Source organism: Podarcis muralis, chromosome 9 (genome assembly GCF_964188315.1).
Source record: "Podarcis muralis chromosome 9, rPodMur119.hap1.1, whole genome shotgun sequence".
Lineage (NCBI taxonomy): Eukaryota > Metazoa > Chordata > Lepidosauria > Squamata > Lacertidae > Podarcis > Podarcis muralis.
The window spans coordinates 29,651,889-29,677,941 of NC_135663.1; the positions used below are offsets into that span (position 1 = coordinate 29,651,889).

A 26,053-nucleotide genomic window follows, 5' to 3' on the forward strand; every position below is an offset into this window, starting at 1 on the left:
AATAAGCAAGACCTTATAGAAAACAATAGAAATAAATGCTTCCTGGTATATATAATTTGGTTGCTGACTGAGAATTTTTAACTATCCCAGCATTTTTTTTAGTATAGGTAATAAATGGTTTTAAGATATGGTATAAAATTCTTAAGAGTTTTATATTTCAGTTTATTATTTCTATGCCATTCTTAACGTATCTTTCATCAGCTATACTTTCCACTGAATTTAAGATACATAGCTGGATCCTCAAACTGTTAAGAGGATGGAGGTTTAATTCACCAAGTTATTGATTCATATCTACCTTAGATTTGTAGTGAGTGGAGGCAATTATCGTGTGATGGATATTCAGTGGCCGCCTTCCAGTTCCACATTACAGAAACCACCACGACCACAACTAACACTTGTGCTTTGGCAGCTTCAGCTATGAGGCCAAGCAGCGAAGTGTATATGTGCAGTTTAAATAATCTGGCGAGTCCCATGAATAGTGGTCTATTCTGGTTATCAGCTCAGATGCGTAATTTATTGCTGTGCTGGGGCTATAAATGCATCACGATGTCGCAGACGAAACACGCCTCTGTTTGAAAAAGAACCCACAGTGGTCACAGTATAACATGGGGATAAGTGGGCTTAAACCCCATGATTGACAACCCCAAAGGGCCAGGGTGCCTAACACTGCTGAATCATGGCTGGTGCTTGCACCCGGTTTGATGGAGCCTTAGACAAAATACCCTCGCTCGGGTAGGGCCCCCTCAAAGCTTACTGGGAGGTGGGAATGGGCGACAGCGCTGAAAGCATCATGCTCTTGCACTTCCTTCGTCCTGCACTATAAAGAGAAGTATGGGGTGAGGAATCCACAGCCACTATTATCTACCCAATGCCCAACACTCCTTTGCTCCACCTCCGATGTGTGTGTTGGGGGCGACAATCAGAAGCTTTTGGGGCAAGAGAAGCAGTGGTAATGTAGCTGTCTGGCCCAGAACCTTTATTTATAGTGCCAGGCCATATAAGCATGTGATGGGCCCTTCTGGGGCCCTAGTATTTGCCCCACCTGATCATGGCTATTGGCTTTACCTGGTTTCAACTACAACTATTCCGGTTGCATAGCAGAAAATCCTCTTGGCTATGGTGCTGGCAGTTGTGATTGCAATGTCAGTCCAATCCTTTTCCTCTTTGGCCCCATTTTCCTAGCAAAGGGGTGGTTCAGCCACTGCTATCCACTGACTCTGCATGACTAATGTGAGTACGTCATCAAACGACCTCATGATGGGTGGGTATCTCTTGATGTTTGAGCGTGGGTTACAATGACTACGTTACATTGCTTTCAGCCCCAAGATAACCCAACACAGTAATATTGTACTGAGAGCCAGTGTGGTGTAGTGGTTAAGAGCGGTAGCCTCGTAATCTGGGGAACTGGGTTCGCGTCTTTGCTCCTCCACATGCAGCTGCTGGGTGACCTTGGGCTAGTCACACTTCTCTGAAGTCTCTCAGCCCCACTCACCTCACAGAATGTTTGTTGTGGGGGAGGAAGGGAAAGGAGAATGTTAGCCGCTTTGAGACTCCTTAAAGGGAGTGAAAGGCGGGATATCAAATCCAAACTCTTCTTCTTGTAGGGGCCATAAGGCTGATAAGACATCGGTATACCTGAAGGAGCGTCTCCACCTCCATCATTAAGTCCGGACACTGAGGTCCAGCACTGAGGGCCTTCTGGCGGTTCCCTCACTGCAAGAAGTGAGGTTACAGGGAACCAGGCAGAGGGCCTTCTCGGTCGTGGTGCCCACCTTGTGGAATGCCCTCCCATCAGATGTCAAAGAAATAAACAACTATCTTATGTTTAGAAGACATCTGACGGCAGCCCTGTTTAGGGAAATTTTTAATGACTGATGCTTTATAATTTTTTATGTGTTGTCAGCTGCCCAGAGTGGCTGGGGAAACCCAGCCAAATGGGTGGGGTATAATATAATAATAATAATAATAATAATAATAATAATAATAATAATAATCTCATTCAAGTCCATAGGTCTAAATTAGGTTCAACACATGTATGCCAATGCAACTGACTCATGCATTGTAGCTTTAAGTCATGTACAATTCAACATGGGTTACTGCTTACAGAGTGAATTGTACAGAGTAGAGTTACTCTGCCAGTTTTGGCTGCCTTGCTGTCTCTGCTAAAACTTTTAATAAATTCTCTTCAAACAAATTACAGCAGACGCCCAGTAGCTTATTTTTAAAACCTCAAATGTAGCTTGCTTTTTTCCCCAAAATACCAAGAGAAATTAGGCTGCTCCTTGCAATTTAATGGTTTAATTTTTTCTTCAGTTTCCATCCAAGATTCTACCAAACCCATCTACTCCCTGTAACATCCCATAATGGCTATGAAACATTTAAAGGCACAAACAAGATATGTTCAACTTGATCTAATGCATTCTTACTCAGAAGTGTTCCACTGTGGTGGTCAATGGGACACTGGGGAGTGAGAATACATAACACTTCACTTTTAATGTACACTTGCTGATTATCTGTTAATTTAACAAATGGCTGGATTTCAACCCACCAAATAAAGAGCGTGTGAAGGCTCCACAAACTGAAAAAACAAAACCCACTCAAGCCTTAAGTTCAAACAAAAGATTATGAAGATAACATCAATGACTTAAAAGGAAAAGCAAAAGCAAAATGCCAGCATCAAAATCCAGTAAAACTCATAGTGAGCTTTTGTACAGATTGTTTAGGAACTTCCAGAACTGAATTACCCTTTCTAAATATAGTTAGCTGATGAAAAAGTATTACTCCAGACCATTGCTATCCCAACTAATCATTGACAAAAACAATGATCACAGAGATGATCTACACTCAAAAGTATTGGCCTTTGTCATTTTGTCACTACAGATGGAAGTGAATAAAGTTAACTTTTAACCATTACATGATATAAAAGGCAAACAGGCTTGTTAATACAATTCACTACATTCAAGTCAAAGGGCTGGATCTTGATAAAGGCCAGAGGCAGAAATTCTGGTGGTGGCACTGTTCTGCAAAATGCTGTGCAAGAGCAAGTGGAAGACTTAGCGCAGGTGCTAAGCACGGACACATCTTGAGATGGTGTGCAAGGTCTTATGCACGAGACCGTGCAATGCACGGATCTTGTGCCAAAACCTTCCAGCAAGCGGAAGTATGTCTCCAGCACCAAATTATTTCTTCTAGATAATGTGAAAGACTTACTTTATTCCTGTCCTGTACGACCAATACTTTCCCAGTGTGGACATCTAATACAGCACCTGTTGGAGAAAGAATATTTTCTGTATCCTCTGATTTTTAATGAAGAACCAATGATCGAATGTTATATTCAAAGCATTGGATGTTCTTTAAGGGGAGAGGGTGGAAATTAAGGGTGATTCTTTAGAGAAAAGATACCATTGGAAATGCCATCTCTCATGACGAAACCAATATAGCGATCACTTCCCCAAATCTGAAACAAGTGGCTCAGATGTTTCTTAGTTACGAGGCTGATGATCCACAACCCTGTCAAAATCTGCCTGCGTGTGTCTGATCTTTCCACTCTGCATCAGTTTTGCCCTCTGTCTCTCTGCACACGTTACCCAAAATTTAAAGCCTCTTAATGGACAGGCAGTGGCTTCTGAATGCATGCTTAGCCACTGACTTCCGTGGGCTGCCTGCCTGTTCCATTTTAATCCTGCATTTTTGAAGGACAATGAGATTACATTTATGAAGGCATATATACTCCAAAGCAAAAGTATTTCCATATGCACGCTTAATAAACTAATCACACTTTTATGTGTGGGAGGAATGGTTTATAAATGAAACAGCAACCCTGATGTAACATTCTGAAAGGACATTCCTTAGGAAATTAGTCATACGTCTTCCAGCCTATGCCATACAATGATATGACTTTGCCCTTCTGGAACATGGTTGGCAGCGTTCTAGTTGGTGTGGAATCTTATTTAGGATGCAAAGCAAAAGCTCAGATTAATTTGGAAGTTACCTGCTAAGAATGTGCTTGGCTTTTGTGTTACAAAAGGAGTCTCAGATTTCTGTGACACTAAGTGTGAATGAGCAATCTGGCCAACGAATTCTGCACCGGCGGAAGTTTCTGAACAGTCTTCAGAGGCAGCCCTACATATAACACGTTGCAGTAATTTAACCTAGAGGTTACCAGAGCATATTGAAAGCATAATACTATTTTTAACAACATAGTGAAGTGTATGACTCAGCGGACATTTTACTTTGGTTTCAATCATAATGTCCTTTTTACTTTTGTGTTGTAAAAAAGTTTGTGCAAAAAATAACCATACAGTATGTTATTATTAAAACCTTCCTGTGCATTGAGTTACTGCAGAAATAGGCAGGAAGTAGTGTTTGTTTGAAATGTAAGTGCTTTAGGGCAAATCTAACTACCATTATATTTCAAAAATCACTGAGGACAACAGGGTTTCTTTAAGAAACTGAGATTGACATGCATACCCTGACAGTGCTTTCAGCATTATATTTTCACCTGACAGAGGCAGGCTCTTACAGTTATCTGGAGATGGAAATAGCCTGCAGGAGTGAGGTACTGATACAAAAAATGTTCATTTGTGGTGGTTCTAAGTAAGGAGAGGTAGGGTGTGGGGAGGCCAGATAACAGGCACACAGCACAGGCAGCCAGTGACTATGCAATGTGCCAGCCCCATGTCCAACCTGGGAAATTGTGCTTGTCCTTTCAGATACCTCTCAGGTCTATGGTGGCTGCTGCTGTTGAATGCCAGGTTGGCTTTGAATAAGACTTCCCTCAGTCATGATCTGATTGTGGATGAGGAGGCTGATTTGGTCTGTATCACTGAGACCTGGGTGGGTGAGCCATGTTTTAATTACTGTACAGCCGTACCTTGGTTTTTCGAACAGCTTAGTTCTTGAACGTTTTGGCTCCCAAATGTCGCCAACCTGAACAGTGACTGTTCCGGTTTTTTAACTATTATTAGATGCCGAATGTCCAATGGGCTTCTGATTGGCTGCAGGTTTTTGAACGTTTTAAAAGTTGAACGGACTTCCGGAACGGATTCCGTTCGACTTCCAAGGTACAACTATTGTTTTCCCCATAAGCTCAAAAACATGCTCAAACATGCCCTTAAAAACAAATCAAAAAGTATTTTTTGTCTTTGCTGCCCTCTACAGATTTAGCTATGCTACAATCCTAAACCAACTTTTTGTGGTCTGGAAAATTTTGTGAATTGAGGCGGGATCCACAACTCTGGTTATTATTAGCCACTGTTAGCACCAACACAGACAACAATACACAATGTTTCTCTCTCTCTGAAGCTCACCTGCAACTCCTACTTGATGAGTAGCATAATGGGGTAACCTGCTGTGTCCTTCTGCTAGCCAAAGGGTGAGTGTGGCAGAGTCCGATTCTGCATGGTGGAAGGCAAAGCCTTGCTCTGCAGCCACAGCTATAAATCTGCTTTGTAGAATAGGAACATGCAGCCAGACTGCTACGTTCTGTTCTCCATTGCCTGATAGAATCTGGGAGGAGAGAAGCACAGAATAATATACTGATGTCTATGCTGGCCAGGTGGGGCTCGCTAGCTCTTGGAGGCTTGGAACAAGTGAGGGTCACTTGCCTCATCAAGCCCTCTATATATACAATGTCCATATACTGTATAAGGGGTAGTAGCTATGGTTGCTTCAGTGATAAAAGAAATATGTGCACAAGCTAAAATGAATGATCTGCTAAAATGAATGATCCTTTTGAATGATCCCTTGTATCTGAAAGCTAAATGCTGGCATTAATCACACTGGCTGTATTTGTACAGAGATACAAAAAAAACCAGGCGATTTGGCTGCAAGATACAGTTGCTTTTCTCCTTCCTTTGTTGTGCAAGAAAACTAAATATGGATTCAATTAATTCCATTCGGACTGGGCAGGAAGCCAGGATATGAAGCTATGATTCGGATGAAACAAGGCATGGGGGGATTCTAAATCCTATATCGGCAAATCCAGGTTGCATCATCGTTATATATGACTGGACAGTGTTGCGCAACCAACAAGCTGATCGCCCACCAGGAAAAAAGGAGAATAAATGAGCGAGCTGTGGTCTGCCAGGCAGCTCCTCGAGCGCCGACCCTGCAAAGACGCGCCAGTCTCCCCAGAGGCTCAGCAAAATGACTTGCCCTGCAGGCACCTCCGGAAGGTTTCTGGCTCCAGGCTCTCCGGGGAGCGCAGCTGGGACAGGCGCACGCTCAGCCCGCCAAACTTATCCCGCAGCGGCTGCAGCCCGGCCTCGGACAGGCCAGAGGCGGCGGCGGCGGAGTCACCTCGAAGGCGGCCACTCGAGCAAACGCGGCGCGGAGGACGAGGCTGCAAGAGCCGGCAAGCCAACGGCAAGAGGCGCCGGCCCCGCGCCGTCCACCCGGCCCCTAACATGGCGGCAGCTCCGGCGACAGCAACAAGCGAACGCCTCAGAGATAGGAAACGGGGAAAAGGCTAATGGCGCAGACTTCCGGTAGTCATGAGTAAAGCTTTGCTCGCGTCCTCCTGGAAAGCGAAGTAGGGGCGGTTCGCTTTGCCTCGCCGCGTCTCTGCTGTTAAGAGAGAGAGAGATATGGATGGATATTAAACTTTCTTTAGTTATTTAATTGATTGCATCCGCTGTTACAAGAGAGAGAGAGAGAGAGAGAGAGAGAGAGAGATGGATGATGTAAACTGCGGTTAGGCGTGCAGTGGCAAAGTAACGTGAGAATAGCAGTGAAGCGATGAGAGCGGAGGTGAAACCACTCTAAAGCGGCAGTCCTGCACCCTCTTACCTTGAAACCGATGGGACTTAATTTTAAGTGGACATATTAAAAGGGTGCAATCATATGCATACCTAACTGGCAATAAGCCCTATTGAACTTCCGAGTTAGGGGCAGAATTGCGCTTTACAACCACTATCAGTTTAACGCTACGCGTGTTTGACTTAAAAGTGAAGTTTGACGGGACTTGCTTTCTAGTTCGTTGATCGCTGGCTAAAAACAACAGCGCCGCTTAAAATTAAAGTGAAAACCCAAATTCAGTTGGCGGCCGCAAGTGTTGGTCGCAGCTGCGGCGAGGGAGCCTTACCTTCCTCTTAGGGGACGTGGCTCAAGAGCCGGGTCTCTTTAGTCCCAAAGCAGTTCCGAATGACAATTCCGGCATGGCATCGAACTCGGTTGACAAAGCGGTCAGAGTTGCAGCGATAGAGGGACAATCGCTTCGCTCGTAGAAAAAAGCTCAAACCACTTTGGGCGCCCCAGGCGTCAGCGAGGGTTGCTACGCCGGTGGCAGTGAGATTTGTTTGCGTGGGGTGGGGGGTATTGTTGGGTCAGGTTAGCCATATTGAGTCCTGTGCTGTGGGTGGGTTCTTGTTGTAGTTGGGCTGTGTAGGATTTCTGTAACTCTATGAGATGCAAGGTAGCTTTCCTCTGAGGCGGAGTCGAGGGGCGGCGCTGAGAGGATTCAAGTCAATAGTTCCCTAAAAGATTCCCATTTGCGCATCTTAAAAGATGTGCAGATCCCTGGCACTAACTTCCTTTAAAAAAAAACAACAGTCACACATTTATTTATTTTTTATATTTTTGTTTCAAAGCGTCTCGGGGAAAGGGACCCTTATTGTATGGGTTTTACCATTGGCGCCTATGTGCTTCCACCATTCCTACCCCGCATATGGAGGAGACCAAGGCTCGCGATCGGGTCCGGAAGTGGGAGGTTGCGCGGGGCGCCGCTCGGCCGCCTTGCAAGCACAGCTCCTCTTTGGGCGGCGCCGGCCTTCCTCGGGAGAGAAGCATCTCCGGCTCCGTTGCGCCGCCTCCCGCGTGCTCCCCTCCTGCCCGGTGCCATGTCCTCCTCCTCCAGGAGGAAAAGCAAGGGGCGGCCTCCCCACCCGGACGCCGCTTCCCCGCTTGCCTTGGGGCAGGCGGCTCACGAGGCTCCCGGCAGGCTGAGCTTGGCTGCTGCAGAGTTCCTGAGCAAAGGTAAGGCTGGCAGCCCTGAGCTAAGCGACTCAGCTGGAACCGCTTTTCCTCAGAGGCGTCGGAGTCCCGCATGTGGAGCTTGTTTAAAGCAACTGCGATTAGCCAAGCAAGCGTGGTTTGCTTGCATCCTCGATGCCCCTCCCTGCTCCTGTTCACAGCCACCCTGGGAAAGTGGGACTGGCCCACGATCACTCGCTGAGCTCCATGCAAATGAACCCACCCCGTCTGGGTTCAATGCTTTCTCAGCTATGCCACACTTTCCCTCTGTCTTGCAGTTTTGTCCTCGATCCTCCTTTTCTTTAATGGGGATGCAGAACTTCCATCATTGAAGTTGAGCGTGTTGTAAATTCCTATGCCGCTCTATAGTTCCCAAAGAGGAACTTCAAAGAGCAACTCGAGTTTTGTGTTGCCTCCGACACGAGTTATAGGGTGATTGCAAATGTGTCGGTTTAACACGCAGGAGTCTTTCTTCATTGGTATCTTGAAAACACTCCCTTCCCCCTTTTGGTGTGTGTCAGATGTGTGTGCGTGGAAAAATCCACATTCCTACTCGTTATGACCTGTAAAGTCTCAATTCTGTAAAGTGGTTCAGTGGAGACAAGTGAGGGAGAGGCAGGTTGCTTATTTATTTTCCCAGATTGATGTCCTTTCCTCCAAGAATCTCAAGGCTATACTGCATGTGTTCATACAAACACAGCCAATGTCTATTTAAAACAAACATCTGTAGCTAAATCTGAACATGTATCCAGCACAGAAATATTTGGGATGTTGTCCTAGAGTTTTTCTGGTTGCTTGCTTTAGATATTGATTCTTTGCCTAAATAAACATTTTTGCACTTTCATATCCTGTTATGGGTGATTGTGAGGGCCAATAGTGTAAACAGCTTTTGATACAAAATTAGACACAATGATTTCTGTGACAACGCAGTCTGTTACTCATAGTAATGTTTTTCTTTGGGGGTGAGGAACAGATTTTACATGGCTAGAAATTGTTGCTTGAGCAAATGATAAATCACAGCACACGTTGTTTCTTCTTTAATTTTAGCAGATGACAAAGTCCCCAAAAGTTACAGAAGATCTCTTGTGCAGCTGGCCCTCAACAACATGAAACTGGCAAATATATGCATAGGCCGACCAGTGTTGCTCACCAGTAAAAATGGAAAACAAGAGGTGATGATTCTTTTCATGCTGAATTGTTGGAGTGTGGTGGTGATGGTGGAAAAATGATTATGCTAAATCAGTGGGAAGCAATTAAAATATGCGTTGAGCCCTTCCATGGGATTTCCTGGGAGAAGGCTTGGCTGATTTATAAGCTTTATGTTGAGAAAGAAATTTCTGATATTGGGGTGTGATGCTTTTAAGCAAGTGATCAGTCCCTCAGAACTTATGAAGTTCTCTAGGTGTGGGCAACTTTTCGCCCTCCAGATGTTGTTGAACTTCATTTCCATGGGCTGAGTTAAGTGGGCTTCGAAGTCAGCTTGATTTTACTGTTTTAACTTTCGTAAGCCACTTTGAGGGTTGTTGTTGTTGTTTATAATCAGTGTATAAATTCAAACAAACAAACAAACCTCGCTGCAGCATTCTGTACCACTGCAGCTTCCAGAACAATTCCAAGGGAAACCCCACAAAGAGCAGATTACAGTAGTCCAGTCACTGCTGTTATTCATTTATTTCATATAATCTATACATTGCTACATTATTTAAAAAAACAAAACCTCAAAGCAGTTTACAAAAAGATAAGGCAATACAATAAAATAAAAATGTTTGCAGCCCTACTTTCAAACCTACAGAAGCTAAAATACTAAAACATTAAAATGACCTCAACTTTGTGGGTAGGCTAGTCTAAAGAATGTTTTCAGAAGGCACTGAAAAGGGTAAATTGAAGGCACCTGCTTGATCTCAATAGGCAGGGAGTTCCAAAGTTGAGGTACTGCCACACTAAACGACCAGATTCTCACAGACATGGATCAGGCATTATGTGGCACGTGTAGTAGTGCCAATTCTACCAATTGACACGGAATTTGTTGTTAAACAAATAGGAGCCTATTGCAAATTGCCAGAGATTTCTCAATAGATCCTGCCCTCTCCTGTACTAGAGGCAATAAAGGCTATGCTATTATCTCCAGGACTATGATTTCCTGGAGCTTGTGGAAAGTGATGGTACAGGGAGGAGAAGGAAGGAAGGAAAGAGATGATGGAACTTGGTCTCTGAAGCAATTTCTTGGAAGTGTTGTGGCCTTTCTGGTGAACTGCAATTTCCCATTGCATCCAGAATGGAATCACACGGCCCTTGCATCTCCTACCCACAAAAAAGGGAAGCAGCCCAGTGCTGTTTTTGCATCTTCGCAGCTTCTGGTCCAAGAGAGCCCAAATGAAACCAGAGAGAGAGAGAGACCTGGAATATATACCAAATGCTTCTTGTCTTTTCCCATGTTGCCTTTTAACAGGTGAGACCACTGGTCCATGTAGCTAAGGATGGTCTCCTTTGATTAGCAGCTGCTCTCCAGGGTTTCAGATGGGACATTCCCAGATCTATCTGGAGATACTGGGGATTGAACCTGGGACATTTTGTGAGCTATGTTCCTTGCCCCTGTTTGTCCCTCCCCTGTGCTCACTGCCCCCCGCCAAAACCTGAGGATTGAGAGGAGCAGTTTAAGATTTGCTAACTGCTGGTTCTGTGTGTTATATTTTGGATAGGTTTGTACTGCATGGCCTGTTGCCGGCTTTCCTGGTGGAAAAATTGGTTTAAGTGGAATTACACAAAAAAATCTGAAAGTGGGACTTGGCGAAACAGTCATCGTCGAGCCTGTGACTGGTGCTGTTATGCAGGCAGAGGACGTACATTTGAAGCTGAGGTACGTTGAAAATATATACATTTTCTCCAGTCTTCCAATGGCCGAGACAGAACACACACACCCCACCCCTCCCTATGGTTTCTCCGGCTTTTGAGAGCCGCCTGGGGGGCGCATGCAGGGGGAAGGAGGAAGGGAACCCCATGACACTAGTGGAAGTCCTCTTATGAGTGTCTGCTAGTGGGACATGTGAGCTGGATCCAGCCCATTGTCTATTTTAAACTATGGTTGAATGTAGGGTTGTGAACTGTTCCAAGAGGTATTTCCCAAAGGTAGATTTGTAGAGTTGGGCATATTGATTTCATATACCTGACACGCATAGGGTGCAAGCTGACTTTGTTAATGGGCGACACAAGGGAGTTACAGGAGTTGGAATGCAGTATTTTGGTGTCACCGCTGCAACCTTTTATCTCTCTCATGGTGGTACAGTGGTACCTCTGGATGTGAACAGGATCCGTTCCGGAGCCCCGTTTGCATCCTGAGTAGAACGTAACACACGACTGCGCGTCTGCGCATGCACGGGTCATGGTTCGCCACTTCCGCGCATGCGCGTGACATCATTTTGAGCGCCTGCGCATGCGTGAGCAGCGAAACCCAGAAGTAACGCGTTCCGTTACTTCCGGGTTGCCACGGAGTGTAACCTGAAAATGCTCAACCTGAAGCATATTTAACCCGAGGTATGACTGTACTGCATTTCTGACAGCACCAAATCCTATCACACAGCCAGAACGCAGGAAGTTGACCCCATCCTATATTATATGTTTGGAACCAGCATTTCCCATGTTATGCAAAAGAGAGATCAATATAACTACCTTTTTTTAATACTGTATAACGGAAACAGAAAATTTACTTAGGCTGCAGTCCTCTGCTCACTGACCTGGGAGCAAGTCACAGTAAAGTCAGTGAGACTTTCTTTTGAGTAGACATGTGTATGAGTGTATTGTTAGTTTCTTATGCTAGGCTACACATGGTTGTTCTTGAATTACACTTGCTTTATCAATAACTTTCTATTCATCGGTTCTTATTGATGTGGGTAATATAGTGCCATGTTGTAATTTTCCCACACGTTTCCAGGAGTGAAGATGCTTGCCTTAATGTGGACGAGTTGACTGCCAGTCTCCTAAGAAATCTAGGTAGGGGTTTTAATCTATTGGTTCTTGGTGTATTATGCCCTTCTAATCACCTCTTTCTTTCTTTCTTTCTTTCTTTCTTTCTTTCTTTCTTTCTTTCTTTCTTTCTCTTTGGAATGCTAAATGATACATTCTGTGCTAAAGTTTATAATTGTAAAAACTGACAGAAAATACTGCATTTCCTTTCTTCTCCCATATTGTCACCCAGCATGTGAAAAGTTCTGTAGGTAAGGATTGAGTCTTCAAATAGTCAATACATGACTCTGGTTTAATGGTAGTAGAAAGAATGGGAGAATTCAGAGGATTTGAAACTTCACACTTCAGCCACACCATTGCCTATATTTCAAATCCCTTTATTCCTCCACCTTCCTTTATTTTTCCATTTCCCAATTTTTTTTTAAAAAAGCTTTTATTTATTGAGAATAAGAAAAATAGCAAGGGAATATACAATTAAAAAACAATATTATCATCATTCCATCTGATAGCCACATGCATAACACTGTGAGAAGGCAAAACTAATATACAGAAATAAATTACACATATTGCACCAAAGGTAAGACATTGTGTTTGATTCTAGACTACCTATGGGAGGAACTCTGTCCACTATACAACCTTGGTTCAGGGGGGCAGCTTTTACCAATTTCCTCATGTGGCACCTGAAAAGCTGTTCTGGAAGGCTGGGAATCTCTTAGAACAGAGTGGAAGGCAGTGCTGGTGGGAAGGTGGAATTAGGGAAAATAAGGTTTTCCTCCAGCGGGAGTCTCTCCCGAATTTCTGTCGCACAACTGGAATGAAGCATTTATTTACACTGTATCTTTTAAACACGAACTGCTGGAAAAAAATGGTGATGTTTTTAAGATCTCCTGTTTTGTTTCTTATAGATGGAAAGGTGGTTTTACCAGGAAACCTCCTGCAAATCACTTTCTATGGCCGATTTTGCAACCTGATGGTTACAAAGGTGAAAGGAACAGACGGGGTTCTGCGGGAAATGGAGGACAGTCCCGTTTCGATGCTAGAACAGAAACTGTCACTTGATACCAGTGATTTTGACTTATCTGTGCAACTTGATAAACTGCTCATTGAAGATAGTCGAGAAGGAACATCTACCAGCACTCCATGCAAGCAGGTGGATCACACTTTATCAGTTAATGGCTCCATAGATACCATGGTGTGTGAGGAAGAGATTTCTGGTTCAACAGAGATGCAGTTATTTGGTGACCGTGTTGCAGCCTCCACTCCTCTACCTGAAACTACCAAGTTAAAAGGTGGCGAGGCCTGCATTCCTGCTGAAGGGTTACTGCAGACTAGTCAAACAGGAGCATCATTGAGTTCTGAGCCATTTTACTTCATATCTTCAAGGACTAGGATAAGTTTCGTTGAACCTCGAACTAAAGAAACAGAAGAATGTAATCTGGAACCGAAGGTTACTTACAGTTCTATAGGTGGACTCGATCACCAGCTAAAAACCATAAGAGAAATGATTGAACTTCCCCTGAAGCAGCCTGGCCTGTTTAGAAGTTATGGTAGGATAGATGTGAATTAGATGTCTTGTTAACAACTTGTTATTAAATATTTGCATATCTTTCCCCTGCAAAGAGCAGCGCTCTTTCTGCCCTGATGATAGATCTTTCCTGCTGCCTATAACTGATTTTACTTGCTGTTCTGTTATACCTTTTCAGGCATGTTAGGTAATGGAATAATCTGTTTAAGGTTTTGCAGAGTGGCTTAAGAATGTGGTGTGTGTGTGGATGGCAATGCATTTTGTTGCAATAATTAATGTGTTTTAACATCTTTATTTTGTAAAATCAGGATTGCAGTTCACTTTCTATTACATTTTTATTGTGTTTCAGTGGGCTTTAGTAATTAACACTATCTTTAAACTATACTTAGTATCTTAAAAAAATAAATATTAATCTGTATTGTACAGTGTTGTAAGGTAACATTGATATGTAGGCTGTAAGTACTACGGTTGTGCCCAGCACTGGAAGTAAATAAAACTTACTTCTGAGTAGGCAGAGTTAGGACCGCACTGTCAATATCAGTAGAAGAATTAAATATGTGCCTGGCCCGTTGAAAATCTATGGGACTCCAGTATGAACTTTGGCTGGATTGTGTTGGAAGCTTGTAAGGTTTCAGAACATTTGCAATGCAATCCTGTGTCCCTGTTCTCTTGGAAGCCTGTCTCATTGAGTTCAACGGGTATCACTGTCAAGTAAGTGTGCATAGGATTGTAGCAATTTTATTCCTGTTTAAGTCTCACTGTTTGCCATAGCACTTATTCCCTAGCAGCTGGGATAGCTCAGTTGGTAGAGCATGAGACTCTTAATCTCAGGGTCATGGGTTTGAGCCCCACATTGGGCAAAATATTCCTGCCTTGCAGGGGGTTGGACTAGATGACCCTCATGGTCCCTTCCAACTCTACAAATTCTATGATTCTATGAACTGTCTTTTCAACTTCAACCCTAGCACCCTAACCTTGCTTTTAGAAGTAAAAAAGGTAAAGGTACCCCTGCCCGTAAGGGCCAGTCTTGACAGACTCTAGGGTTGTGCGCCCATCTCACTCAAGAGGCCGGAGGCCAGCGCTGTCCGGAGACACTTCCAGGTCAAGTGGCCAGCGTGACATCGCTTCTCTGGCGAGCCAGAGCCGCACACGGAAACGCCGTTTACCTTCCCGCTAGTAAGCGGTCCCTATTTATCTACTTGCACCCGGGGGTGCTTTCGAACTGCTAGGTTGGCAGGCGCTGGGACCGAACGACGGGAGCGCACCCCGCCGCAGGGATTCAAACTGCCAACCTTTCGATCGGCAAGCCCTAGGCGCTGAGGCTTTTACCCACAGCGTACTGTGTTGCCAATACAGTGGATCCTCCGGATACAAATTAAGTTCGTTCCAGGGGTCCGACCGCAATCTGAAAAGTCTGTAGGCAGAGGCGCCGCTCCTGCGCATGCGCACGGTGCGATTGAGCGCTTCTGCGCATGTGCATGTGGCGAAACTCAGAAGTATACACTTTCAGGTTTGCCACATTCATAACCCGAAAGTTATGTATCCAGAGCGGCATGTAACTAAAGGGCCCACTGTACCGGAAAGAGTAAGATAGCAGATTTGATATCTTAAAGGGTTTTTAAAAGTTGAGGCAGACCTGCTTTTTAATGACATCATTTTCAAAAGGCTCAAATGTACAGCTGTTGTTTAAAATTGTTCATAGAAATGTCCCGTTGATATACGTACTTGGAAATATTGCAGGTGTGGGAGATCTCATTGCAAAAAGTTGCAAGATGCTAGTGTCTTCATATACAGTTAATGGTATTTTTCAGAATCATTTGTATTTGTCACTACAGGAGTAGTTGCATCATTATCATTATCATTATTAATTTTAAAATCTCTGCCAGTCCATGAAATGTGATCTCTTCCTCTTCTATCTGACTCGTTAAAGGAATCCCACCTCCTCGAGGGGTGCTTCTCTATGGTCCTCCAGGAACAGGAAAGACCCTGATAGCCAAAGCAATTGCAAATGAGGTTGGGGCTCACGTCTCCACCATTAACGGCCCAGAAATAATAAGCAAGTAAGTCTTCCTAATTTATTTATCCTTGCTTTGCTTTTTCCTGCCCTCCAGCTACAGTTGCTGTTTTGTACCTGCTTAAAACAAAACAAAGACCCACTTTAGAGCGGCAGTATTTTTTGGAAAATAAGTCACTTCTGCATCCGTCAAGAGAAGTGAAGGAATGATTGATGACCTGTTTATATGAAACCGTTTATACAGCGTTTAAGTATATGTGCCCATGGGGAGAACTGCGTGAATAAAATGCCCAGGTTTTTGTAAACAGACCAAAATAAGCTGCTAAATGGTTTTTGATTTTGTTGCAGGTTTTACGGTGAAAGTGAAGCCAAGTTGCGACAGATATTTGCCGAAGCCTCCTCACGGTATGCTTGTGATCTTTGGGGGACTTTTTTTTTTTATTCTAAATGGTTCAGTTTGTTAGCTTCCAAGCCCAGGACATGAGATTCCTGGTTCGAGCCCCAGAGTCTGTTACAGCCTGTGAATTCTTAGAGGCTTGTGAAATTTTGTCTGGTGACCAGGGCCGGAGGGGAAAGCAGAACAAAGCTTGTGAATGTTACTTTTGTGCGCTAGGCGAATTTCTGCATACTCTCACACCCCACTCTCCAGGCAATGAAGAGGCATTATCAGAGTTCAAGAACACATTCCAGCCAGGCAGAAACACTCAAGGAGGGTTCAAAGTAAGGCTGATTAGGGGCATGGCCTAAGGAGAGAGGAAGTGTGACCAGAAGAAGGACCATATCCCAGGGGCCAGATAGAGAGTCGCAGAGGGCCACATTTGCCACACACGCTGGGCCTGACGTTCCCCACTATTGTTACATAGGACTGTGTACTAGATGAGTTAAAAATACCTGAAGCCGCTGTTTTTATTGGAAAACCAATAAAAATGATTTAAAAATAAATAAATACCTGAAGCCTCTTTGTTCAGGTGTTAAGCAACGCCTCATACTATTTTTAGACCAGAATTGAATTTGCAGGTATCTCTGTATTTATGAAGTTTACACAACAATCCTGTACGTATCTACTTGGAAGTCATCCCATGAAAAAAATGGGTATTGCCTCTGCATAACTCTGTTTAATATTGTGGGTTATGAGAGCTGGTGTACCATAGTGGCTAGAAGACTGAGCTACAGTCCAAGAAATCACCCACTTGAATTTTGCTTGGAACTTAATTGGCAGCTTTAGTCAAGCCACTCTTTCTTGGCTTCAGTCCTATCACCTTCAGTCTAAGGATGATAATACTCAACTTCCAGGGCTGTTATAAGAATACGTGAAGTGCTTTGAACACTCAAATGTACTATAAAAATGGATTTTAGAGGTATACCGTCTCTGTACAGCCATCATGACTAATAGATGTTGATTAATCCTTCTGATAAAAGGGCTAAGAACTTCAAAGCTGAACAAAAGACTTTTCATCCAATTCATTTGGAACTTATTGGCTTGTTTTTATTACACATATGCTGATAAATAAAACTTGGCATTTTACAAGCATTTATTAGTTTGGAAAAAAATATAGACTACTTAATCAAAAGTGTCAAAAATACTTTAAATTAATTCATTTAATTAACTAAATTAAATTCTATTAGCTGTTGGTTCTTTTGCTTCAAATCATTTTGTCCCATGTGTGGTATGACTCTATGCTAGAATTCTGGCCTATTATCAGGTAAGATTTCTGCCCTGTATTTTGATTATTAGGTCTTCTCATTAGGTCATAAGAAAAGTCCGAGCCTTTGACATTTGAATAATCTTGTCTCAAATTATTTACCTGTTGCATTTTAGCTTGGATTGTTTAGAGGTGGGAGCTGAGAGTTGGTAGTTAAGAGTGCTGAGAGTTCTCAAAGAGCTACAATTCTCAGAATTCCCTGGGAAGAGGGACTGGTGGTTAAACCACTCTGGCAGTTGTGGCTCTGGGAAGCAAATTGGGGTTCTCCTAACAACACTTGGGACTCAAAATGAACTGCAGTTCCCATATTTCATTTGGGAGAAGCCACCTTTTGGGGGAAACTGTATACATGTTTTCCCTTCATACTTCAGGATATTTTGGGCTGTGCCATGAGATAAACTTCGCTTCAGTTCTTTGCCCCATTTGTGGGGGGTCATGAAATGTTACGAAACATTTCATATGGCTAGAGGCGTGTCATGATTTGGTATTCTAACTAGCCGATGCAGAATTTCAATAACCATTTCAGTGCTTTAAAGGGAGTGAGTTGATGAGATCTATCTGGCTGTGTCTTCCTAATGTGCCTGTTTCAAGAGACGTGTTGCTTTCCATTATTTCCTTTTCAGCCGCCCATCCATTATATTTATTGATGAAATCGATGCACTCTGCCCAAAAAGAGAAGGGGCACAGAATGAAGTTGAGAAAAGAATTGTGGCATCCTTATTGACACTGATGGATGGCATTGGATCAGTAAGTAAACTACGATGGAGTTGCTGGCTTTGGGGTGGGCATGAAAAAATGGTTGTGTTCATACAACTTACCTTCCTGTGGAATTCTTTGGCGATGAGTTGGTAAATTTACATATTACAAAAATAAAGCCTCTTTTCACTGGGACTGGGCTCATAAATCTTATGTGTCCTCATCTGTAATTATTATAAGGTAATGGTATTCTGTAAATAAGTGTGAAAAGCACTTCATATTTCCAGGGTAGTATGCATAGAATTTCAGCCTTAGCTTGAAAGCTAAGTCTAATGGCTGAGTGGAGATATAAACCTCAATCTCCAATCCCAAAGCACAGTGCTTTTGATTATACCGCATTGTTCCTGAATTACAGTGAACCTGTTTTGTGTTGGTCATTCAGGAAGGCAATGAAGGGCAACTCTTAGTACTTGGGGCCACTAATCGCCCCCACGCTCTGGATTCAGCCCTACGCAGACCTGGCCGCTTTGATAAGGAGATAGAAATTGGGGTTCCCAACGCTCAGGACCGACTGGACATTTTCAAGAAGCTTCTGAACAAGGTTCCTCATTCACTGACGGCAACAGAGCTGGTTCAGTTGGCTGACAGCACCCATGGATATGTAGGAGCAGACCTAGCTGCGGTGTGCAAAGAAGCAGGTGAGCTATGAACACTTTTATATCAAATAATTAGCTGAATGAGTGTGTAGTTCTTGTCAGTGAAGACAAATTTTAATAAGCAAGGCTGAAGAAGGAACGGTTGTTCATTATTCAGTTTGTTGAGGTCATTTTGATTGTGTTTACTGTACAGTGGTACCTTGGGTTACAGACACTTCAGGTTATAGTCACTTCAGGTTACAGACTCCGCTAACCCAGAAATAGTACCTCGGGTTAAGAACTTTGCTTCAGGGTGAGAACAGAAATCGCAGGGCGGCAGCAGGAGGCCCTATTAGCTAAAGTGGTACCTCAGGTTAAGAACAGTTTCAGGTTAAGAACGGACCTCCAGAACGAATTAAGTTCTTAACCTGAGGTACCACTGTACTGTAATAGTCAGTGAAAAATAATACTATACATTAAATATTACCTTTCCTTTTAAACTTTTAAACTTTGTTCAGTTGTGCATTTGCTCATGCTTCCTTAATATTGCAAAAAAGACATTTGTTGTCTGGTTTTTGTGACATGCAAATGTATTTAAATTTAACTGATTGTTTAAACAGCAGATCATCTATCAAAAAAACAACAACAATTGACAACCTTCTTAACATTTGAATTCTCTTTACGGGACATTTAATTCACGTGACTTTTCTGGACTTTTCTGTTTTGTGTCCAACAGACTGCTAGTGTAAACCCTCTAATTAAGCAGACTGTGGTACAAATAAAAAAATAGGTGTGGATATATTTATTTTGGACAATACGGTACTATGCTGATTTGAAGAGTATGTAAGCTTATAGATTACTGAATCAGAAAATTAGGAGTAAGTCGCATTGAGCTCAGTGGAACTGACTTCAGATTGAATGTGCATAAAATTCCACTGCTTATTTTGTGTAAAGTTAACAGTATTTTATTACGAATGGCAATAACTTCAATAATTTCAGTGGCATATTTGCAAAGCTTTGGTATTAAAAAGTGAGCCCTTCTCTTGTGAGCTTTCTTCATCAATTGTTATACTAGGGTGACATCTAGTGGTAGAATAATGGTTTCAACCAATCTAAACACATCCACTAGCTGAAAGAAATTGCTTACAACTCTATGAACAGAATATTTAAATTTAAGAGTCTAAAATAATAAAAACAAAACAAAATCCTTCCAGTAGCACCTTAAAGACCAACTAAGTTAGTTCTTGGTATGAGCTTTCGTGTGCATGCACACTTCTTCAGATACACTGAAACAGAAGTCGCCAGATCCTTCTATATAGTGAGAAGGTGGGGAGGGGTATTACTCAGAGGGGTGGTGGGAATGGGTGATTGGCAGATAGCTGTGATGAGCCTGTTGACGACAACAGGCTCATCACAGCTATCTGCCAATCACCCATTCCCACCACCCTTCTGAGTAATACCCCTCCCCACCTTCTCACTATATAGAAGGATCTGGCAACTTCTGTTTCAGTGTATCTGAAGAAGTGTGCATGCACACGAAAGCTCATACCAAGAACTAACTTAGTTGGTCTTTAAGGTGCTACTGGAAGGATTTTGTTTTGTTTTGACTATGGCAGACCAACACGGCTACCTATCTGTAACTAAAATAATAAAGAACCTGAAACAATTGTATGTATAGCTTGCTTCACTGTTTTGTAAACCTAGACTATTAGTGTATTCTGTTATAAAATACGAAGTCTCCTGCCATTTTAAAAAAAAATACAGATGATAAAGTTTCTTAATAGAGCTTGTTGTAGAATGTTTTCTTCAAGAAGGTGTTCTTCCTTCAAAAGCCAGTTTAGTCATTGGATAGATTTGTCCAGATTTGCTTTATAAAATAGAATTTATGGAGCAAAGCATCATTGTCTGCATAACTAGGCGGTGATATATCTCACTATAATGTTTAAAAACAAACATTTTTTCCCCTTTAAATAAAATGAGCTTCCTTCTATACAAAACCCTTCTCACCATTTGTATCCATAAGATTGATAAGAGCTGTTATATATACTACTGCAGTGGTTTTGTATCCAGGTATAATTTTTGTTGATTCTCCCTTACTTGGCCTTTCGGGACAGGAATATCTCACTTTCACTTAATTGCATTTTTTCTGATTTCGTACAGAAATTTCTGATTTTCTTTTCTTGAATTCCTGTAAAAGGCAAGACTACAGTAAACCATACTCAAATAAAATCTCTTACTGAAAGATAACTTGTGCATTGCAAGGTAACATACTGTCAAAGAAGACATTTCACTTTCCTCTGCCTCTTCTACCTTATTCCCTCTGGGAAACTCAATTTTCTGGGTCCTTTACGGGAAGCATGTCTCACCATAAATAGAGTATTGTCTTCTCCAAAGCATTTCTCTGAGCTCTGAACGCCTTGAGTACAATCTTTTGTTGAAAGGCAAGTATTCCAAAAGATTGAGATGATACCCTTACCTAAAAAGAATGCTGCTTCCTTTCTTAAGCTTGGGTCGTCTTCTTCTTTTTAAATGATGTGTATTCCACAACACTTTTTAATGGGGTGGGGTGGGGGAGAGACAGTATTAACTTACAGTACTATGCATTGTGGGAAAATATTCTTGGAATTAATTGTTTCCTAGCTTTCCACTGTTTCCTGTTTTGACTTGTTCTGAAAAGTTACTGGGTTGGAATATTTTCAGAATGCTCTGATTTCTCCTGTCTAAACAGTTGCTACCACTATGTGGTAGTATGTCTCTGCTCTCCTTAGGAAGCGGTACCCAACACGGTGCCCTCTAGATGTTCTTGGGCTACAACTGCCTTCATCCCTGACCACTGGCCATTCTGGTAGAAGCTGACGAGAGTTTTATTTCTCTAAATGTTTATGATGCTACAAAGGGAGACCTCCGCTGTATTTCAGAAACAGCATAACAAATGGCATGTTAGCTGGGCAATGAGGATATAAGTGGAATAAACAGTGTTGAATGTTTTAAAGTGCCTAGCAACATAGGCTTCCAAATATAGCAATTCCTTATAAATTTATCCTTCTAAGGCTGCCTGTAAGTTTCAGGCAGGATTGATTATGAATGTAAATTTATTTTTCAGGAACTGAGAAGGGTCATCTTGTTTACAGTGAATGGGAATGCTGGCTTGAAAAATGCTAGCGCTTATCTTAAAAGATATTGTTGGCTACACTGTGCAGACTTCTTAAAAAGTTACAGACTCAAATACTGAAAGGAATTGCGCATGATTTAAACACTGAGGTTGCAGCTGGGTATGGAAGATGCTCCATCACAATGACGTGCTGAGAATTGCTTTTGTTCTGTGGTACATCTGCAAAGTTCGGGTTGGTTTTTCCCTTTGACTGCCCTCTCCAGGGACTTCCCTTTGTATGCTAGTCCATGTCTGCACATGTTCCATGTCTGCACATTTGTGGATGTTTGTTCCCCTTACAGAACTGCTGAACTGTCCTTTAACCTCCCCAGAGTTCAAAAATCAGTTTGGGCTTGAGAGCTGGACAAAATCAAGTGGCAGGGGGACAAGTTGTGCTATCTGCTGCTAAACAATATATGTTACCTTAATAACAACAACTACTACTACTACAGTGGTACCTCGGGTTAAGTACTTAATTTGTTCCGGAGGTCCGTACTTAACCTGAAACTGTTTTTAACCTGAAGCACCTCTTTAGCTAATGGGTCCTCCTGCTGCTGCCGTGCCGCCGGAGCCCGATTTCTGTTCTTATCCTGAAGCAAAGTTCTTAACCTGAAGCACTATTTCTGGGTTAGCGGATTGTGTAACCTGAAGCGTATGTAACCTGAAGCGTATGTAACCCGAGGTACCACTGTACTACTACTACTACTACTACTACCACCACCACTAACTAAAGAAAACTGAAATCAAGGGCTGGATCTACACTGACCTGTTTAGCATTAATTGAACGATATTACATATGTCGTTCTGAAACGTCACAGGGCATGCTTGTAAATTAAAGCGTTTTTTATCCTGTTTTATCCCCATCAAAATGCTGTTTCCCTGCTGCTGGTTGCTCTGCAGCGCCCTCTGGTGTCACATTTTAATGATGCATCATGAACGTTAAAACTAGGATGTCATGTGTCCATATATGTTATCAAAACCATTCCTTATCCTCCCTTAATGTTAAAAACCATGAGTGTAGATCCACCCAAGTTTAAAATCCTAGGCAGTCCCATTGAGCTTTGTAGGTCTTAACTTCTAAGTAAACAAGCACAAAACAAATTTTAGACCCCCTGAAAGTAAGTATTGCTAGAAACTGCCAAGTTGTTTCTAGGCAATTACTTGGGATGGGCTTAAAATATGCTTTTTTTGTCCTTCATGATGTTTTATAAATCTTCATCCTGGCTGCAAGGAACATGAGTGCTTGTATAACTTGCAAATAAAACCACAAGCATAGAAATGACTTCTACAAATTATTGGTAGCTTGTTCACAATCTGGCAAAGACCTGTTAAATCTTGAAATTGAAGTGAACAATCGACTTTTCTCTCTCTCCTAGGAGGTAACATCCTGATACAGCACTGCCTGTGTGTCCACATGCAAGGCATAATGGCTTTTGTTGACCAAAGCTGTAACATATGCTTGTGGGTTATTTTTAAGAACATCGGTTTGGAGTAATTGCTTTTATGTAGAAGTAGTTACATCTGGATGTTGATGCTTGAGGGAACATGTGTAAAACAAGATGGAACATGCTGATCTTCTGCTTGCATCCAGAAACAATCCCCCCAGCCCTTTCTTAAATGGACACTGTGATGGAACGAAGAGAAGTCAAACTTGGGCTGCGATCCTAAATATACTTGCTCGTCAATATAAGCTCCACAGTGGAACTCTTGTCTTCCCATTTCATTCATTTGTTCCACATATGTTTTCAAATGTTGTATTAATTAGACTCACACACATCTAATTATATATTTTGAGTCATGTTTGCTTGAATCTTGGCTGATAACTTCTTTTTCCTCTTCATATCTGCCCCTGTCAGTTAGCTTTCTGTGAGAAGCGCTTTGTACTGTTCTTCTGAAACTCCCGAAGGCCAGCTGGTCGTCTGGCATTTCAGAAGTGCTGCAGAAGGGGACTTTTGACAGTTATCAGTTACCTGATGTTGTTATGATGTCAGGTGATTGACAGGTTGTCAAAATCGGCCTGTGGGGAATGCTGGCCTTTTATAAGAACACTTTCCATCATAATTACAAACCCACTGAATGAGAAAATTGCACTTTTATATATTCTTTTAAGTCTAAATCTATATTTTATTTAGGTTAACTTTTAGAACTAGTGTTCTGTTAATGAATTGGTTCTTCTCAATTACAATTATTTCCAGCTGTGAATAGTTTTAGACTTGAGAATAATAATTCTCCTGACACTCTGCCTTGGCAAATAAAGCAAGTGTGTACAGTCATCGTTGTGGAAAAGAATTCCTGTGTAATAAAACTCTTGGAATTGAAATCAATCTGCTTTCTCCTTCTATGCCTTGCCATAACATCTGTTTAGGCCAACAGGCATGTTTCAGCAAATTCGAGGTTGTTCATGAAGGACTGTAAATTACATGTGCCTCCATGTAGCAGTTTAGCCAAGTGAACTTGCAGTGTATAGGTCGCAAAGGACCTGAGGGTTATACTTGTATGAACAGGATAAATCTTGTATTGCTTTCACAGCTAATTCGTAACATTACACACATCCCTTCCCCGTGTTTAAAATGTCTGAGTAATGCGCACATTCTCAACAGGCTTTTACTTAATAAACTTGGCATATAGACAAGGAATACTTAGGTTTCATGTCTTTAAAGCGATCATACATAAAATGAACCACACTGCCTAACATTCATCTTCCTATCCTCTGCCCCAGTATAGGGTAGTATTTGCTTATAGCTCTAATCCCCGTTGCCTGAAGTGCCTTCACTGAGAAAGTAGGAAATGAACCTGGAACCCAGGAGGTGGCACATGGCATTTTCTCATTCAGTGGGTTTGTAATTTTGACATTCCTAGAACAAGTCAATATAGCCAACATTTCCAAATTCATTTTTATACACACAATTCTCTAGGAACAACTCTAATTTTGTGTGCCTCCTCCATGAGAGGTCTGGAGAATGGCACCATGGCCTTTTCTGCAGTGGCTCCCCATTTGTGGAATGCACTCCCCAGGGAGCCTTGCCTGGCTGCTTTGATGCATATCTTTAGGTGCCAGGTGAAAATGTTTCTCTTCAACCAGGTATTGGGCTGATTAACATTCTAAATGTGTTTTTGGGAGGGGGGTTATTGTTCTGGTTCTGGTTTGGTTTTACGTATTATACATTTTGCATTCTCTCTCTTTTTTGCTGTGAACTGCCCTGAGATCTTCAGATATGCAAATTTAATTTCTTTGTAATAATAATAATAATTTCATATTGTTTAGGGAAAAGAAATTTGACAACCCTTCCCTTGTTTGTGTGGTTTAAAATGTTGCTGTTGTGTCTGGGAACTGCCATTGGCTCAGAAGCGAGGAATAGAAGGGGAGTTGTGTTACAGGGAGCCTCCGAAAATCTTGCGAAGCAGTTCCCCTTACGGGGAGGAGGAAAGCCCCACCTCTAGTGGGGAAGAGGTGCAAGGACCAGAGAATGCTTGTGGGAGACTTAACACCGCTCCTGGGCAAGGCGGACAGAAGGGAAACACGCCCTTCCCATCGCCCATCCTGCGCAGTAGCCTAAGGCGCAAAAAGGGAAGGAGAAGGTTGGGGGTAATGAAACTCTTATGTTGGGGGAGGTCCCAAAAAAGACCACTCCCGGATTTTGCTAGCGATTGAGCCAGACATGAGCTTTGGGGCTCTTCACTGTAAATAGTTTGCACCAAATTAAAAACCTGTAAAACACAGGTTTGGAGTCCTGCCTGGTTACTCTTGAGCAACCGCAACAGCCATCTGACATGTTGCATGCCATTTTGAATCCAGATATTTGAATTAATAGAATGTTAGAGCAGAAAATGCCAGGCTAGAAAATCCTGCAGTTTTCTGTCTTCTGTTAAATCTGAATTACAGATTTGTAACTTCGAAGGTTCATCTGATGTTGATAAAAGGTTAGGTGCCTGAAAATTGTTTTATTTATGTTAATATTCAGGAGACATTCCTCATTTCCAAATTCCTGAATCTTGTGCTTCTCACTTGGTGGCCCATGCATGTTCCAATCCAGGAAGGAATATCTGTCTGACAAAGTAGACTTTCCTTTTTCTTATTCTGTAGGTGGTGAATGCCGTGATGTGGTTTTTGCTGTTGTGTTCAGGTCTTGGTTGTGGGCTTCCTATAGTTCCTAGTCAGCCGCCATAAGAATAGGAGGCCGGACTGGATGGGCCTTTGATCTGATCCAGGAAGATTCTTCATGAGTTTAGAATGTATAACTTATAAGGGAAAGATGGTTGTTGTTGTTGATTACCATATTGGCCTGAATATAAGCCTCACTTTCCCCCCCAAAGGTCAATCGTGGAAAGTTAAAAGTGCGGCTTAAACTCGCAACCTTACAAAAATCAGCTTTTACGATCTCGCTGCTGAAACAGTCA

At 42.4% G+C, this 26,053-nt stretch overlaps 2 protein-coding genes across 6 annotated transcripts in view; one reads left to right on the plus strand and one right to left on the minus strand.

Annotated features, from left to right (window-relative positions):
* The window catches only part of NUDT6 (nudix hydrolase 6), a 12,654-nt gene extending 6,245 nt beyond the window's left edge, over positions 1-6,409 (minus strand). Inside the window, 4 exon segments of the mRNA XM_028744678.2 lie at positions 3,211-3,266; positions 5,310-5,482; positions 5,484-5,508; positions 6,157-6,409. Coding sequence (XP_028600511.2) covers positions 3,211-3,266; positions 5,310-5,482; positions 5,484-5,508; positions 6,157-6,409 — 507 coding nt within the window.
* Positions 6,366-26,053, plus strand: part of AFG2A (AAA ATPase AFG2A) — a 148,668-nt gene continuing 128,980 nt past the window's right edge. For 2 of the 5 annotated variants that reach the window (XM_028744670.2, XM_077934018.1), the window contains exons 1-9: positions 7,484-7,974; positions 9,019-9,143; positions 10,671-10,828; positions 11,900-11,958; positions 12,837-13,478; positions 15,387-15,516; positions 15,819-15,875; positions 17,797-17,920; positions 18,312-18,567. In XM_028744670.2, coding sequence (XP_028600503.2) covers positions 7,617-7,974; positions 9,019-9,143; positions 10,671-10,828; positions 11,900-11,958; positions 12,837-13,478; positions 15,387-15,516; positions 15,819-15,875; positions 17,797-17,920; positions 18,312-18,567 — 1,909 coding nt within the window. In that variant the 5' untranslated portion in view covers positions 7,484-7,616. Of the gene's footprint in view, positions 6,499-7,483; positions 7,975-9,018; positions 9,144-10,670; positions 10,829-11,899; positions 11,959-12,836; positions 13,479-15,386; positions 15,517-15,818; positions 15,876-17,796; positions 17,921-18,311; positions 18,568-26,053 lie in introns of those variants that run through there. The other 3 variants (XM_028744673.2, XM_028744674.2, XM_028744671.2) reach the window with 3 other exon arrangements.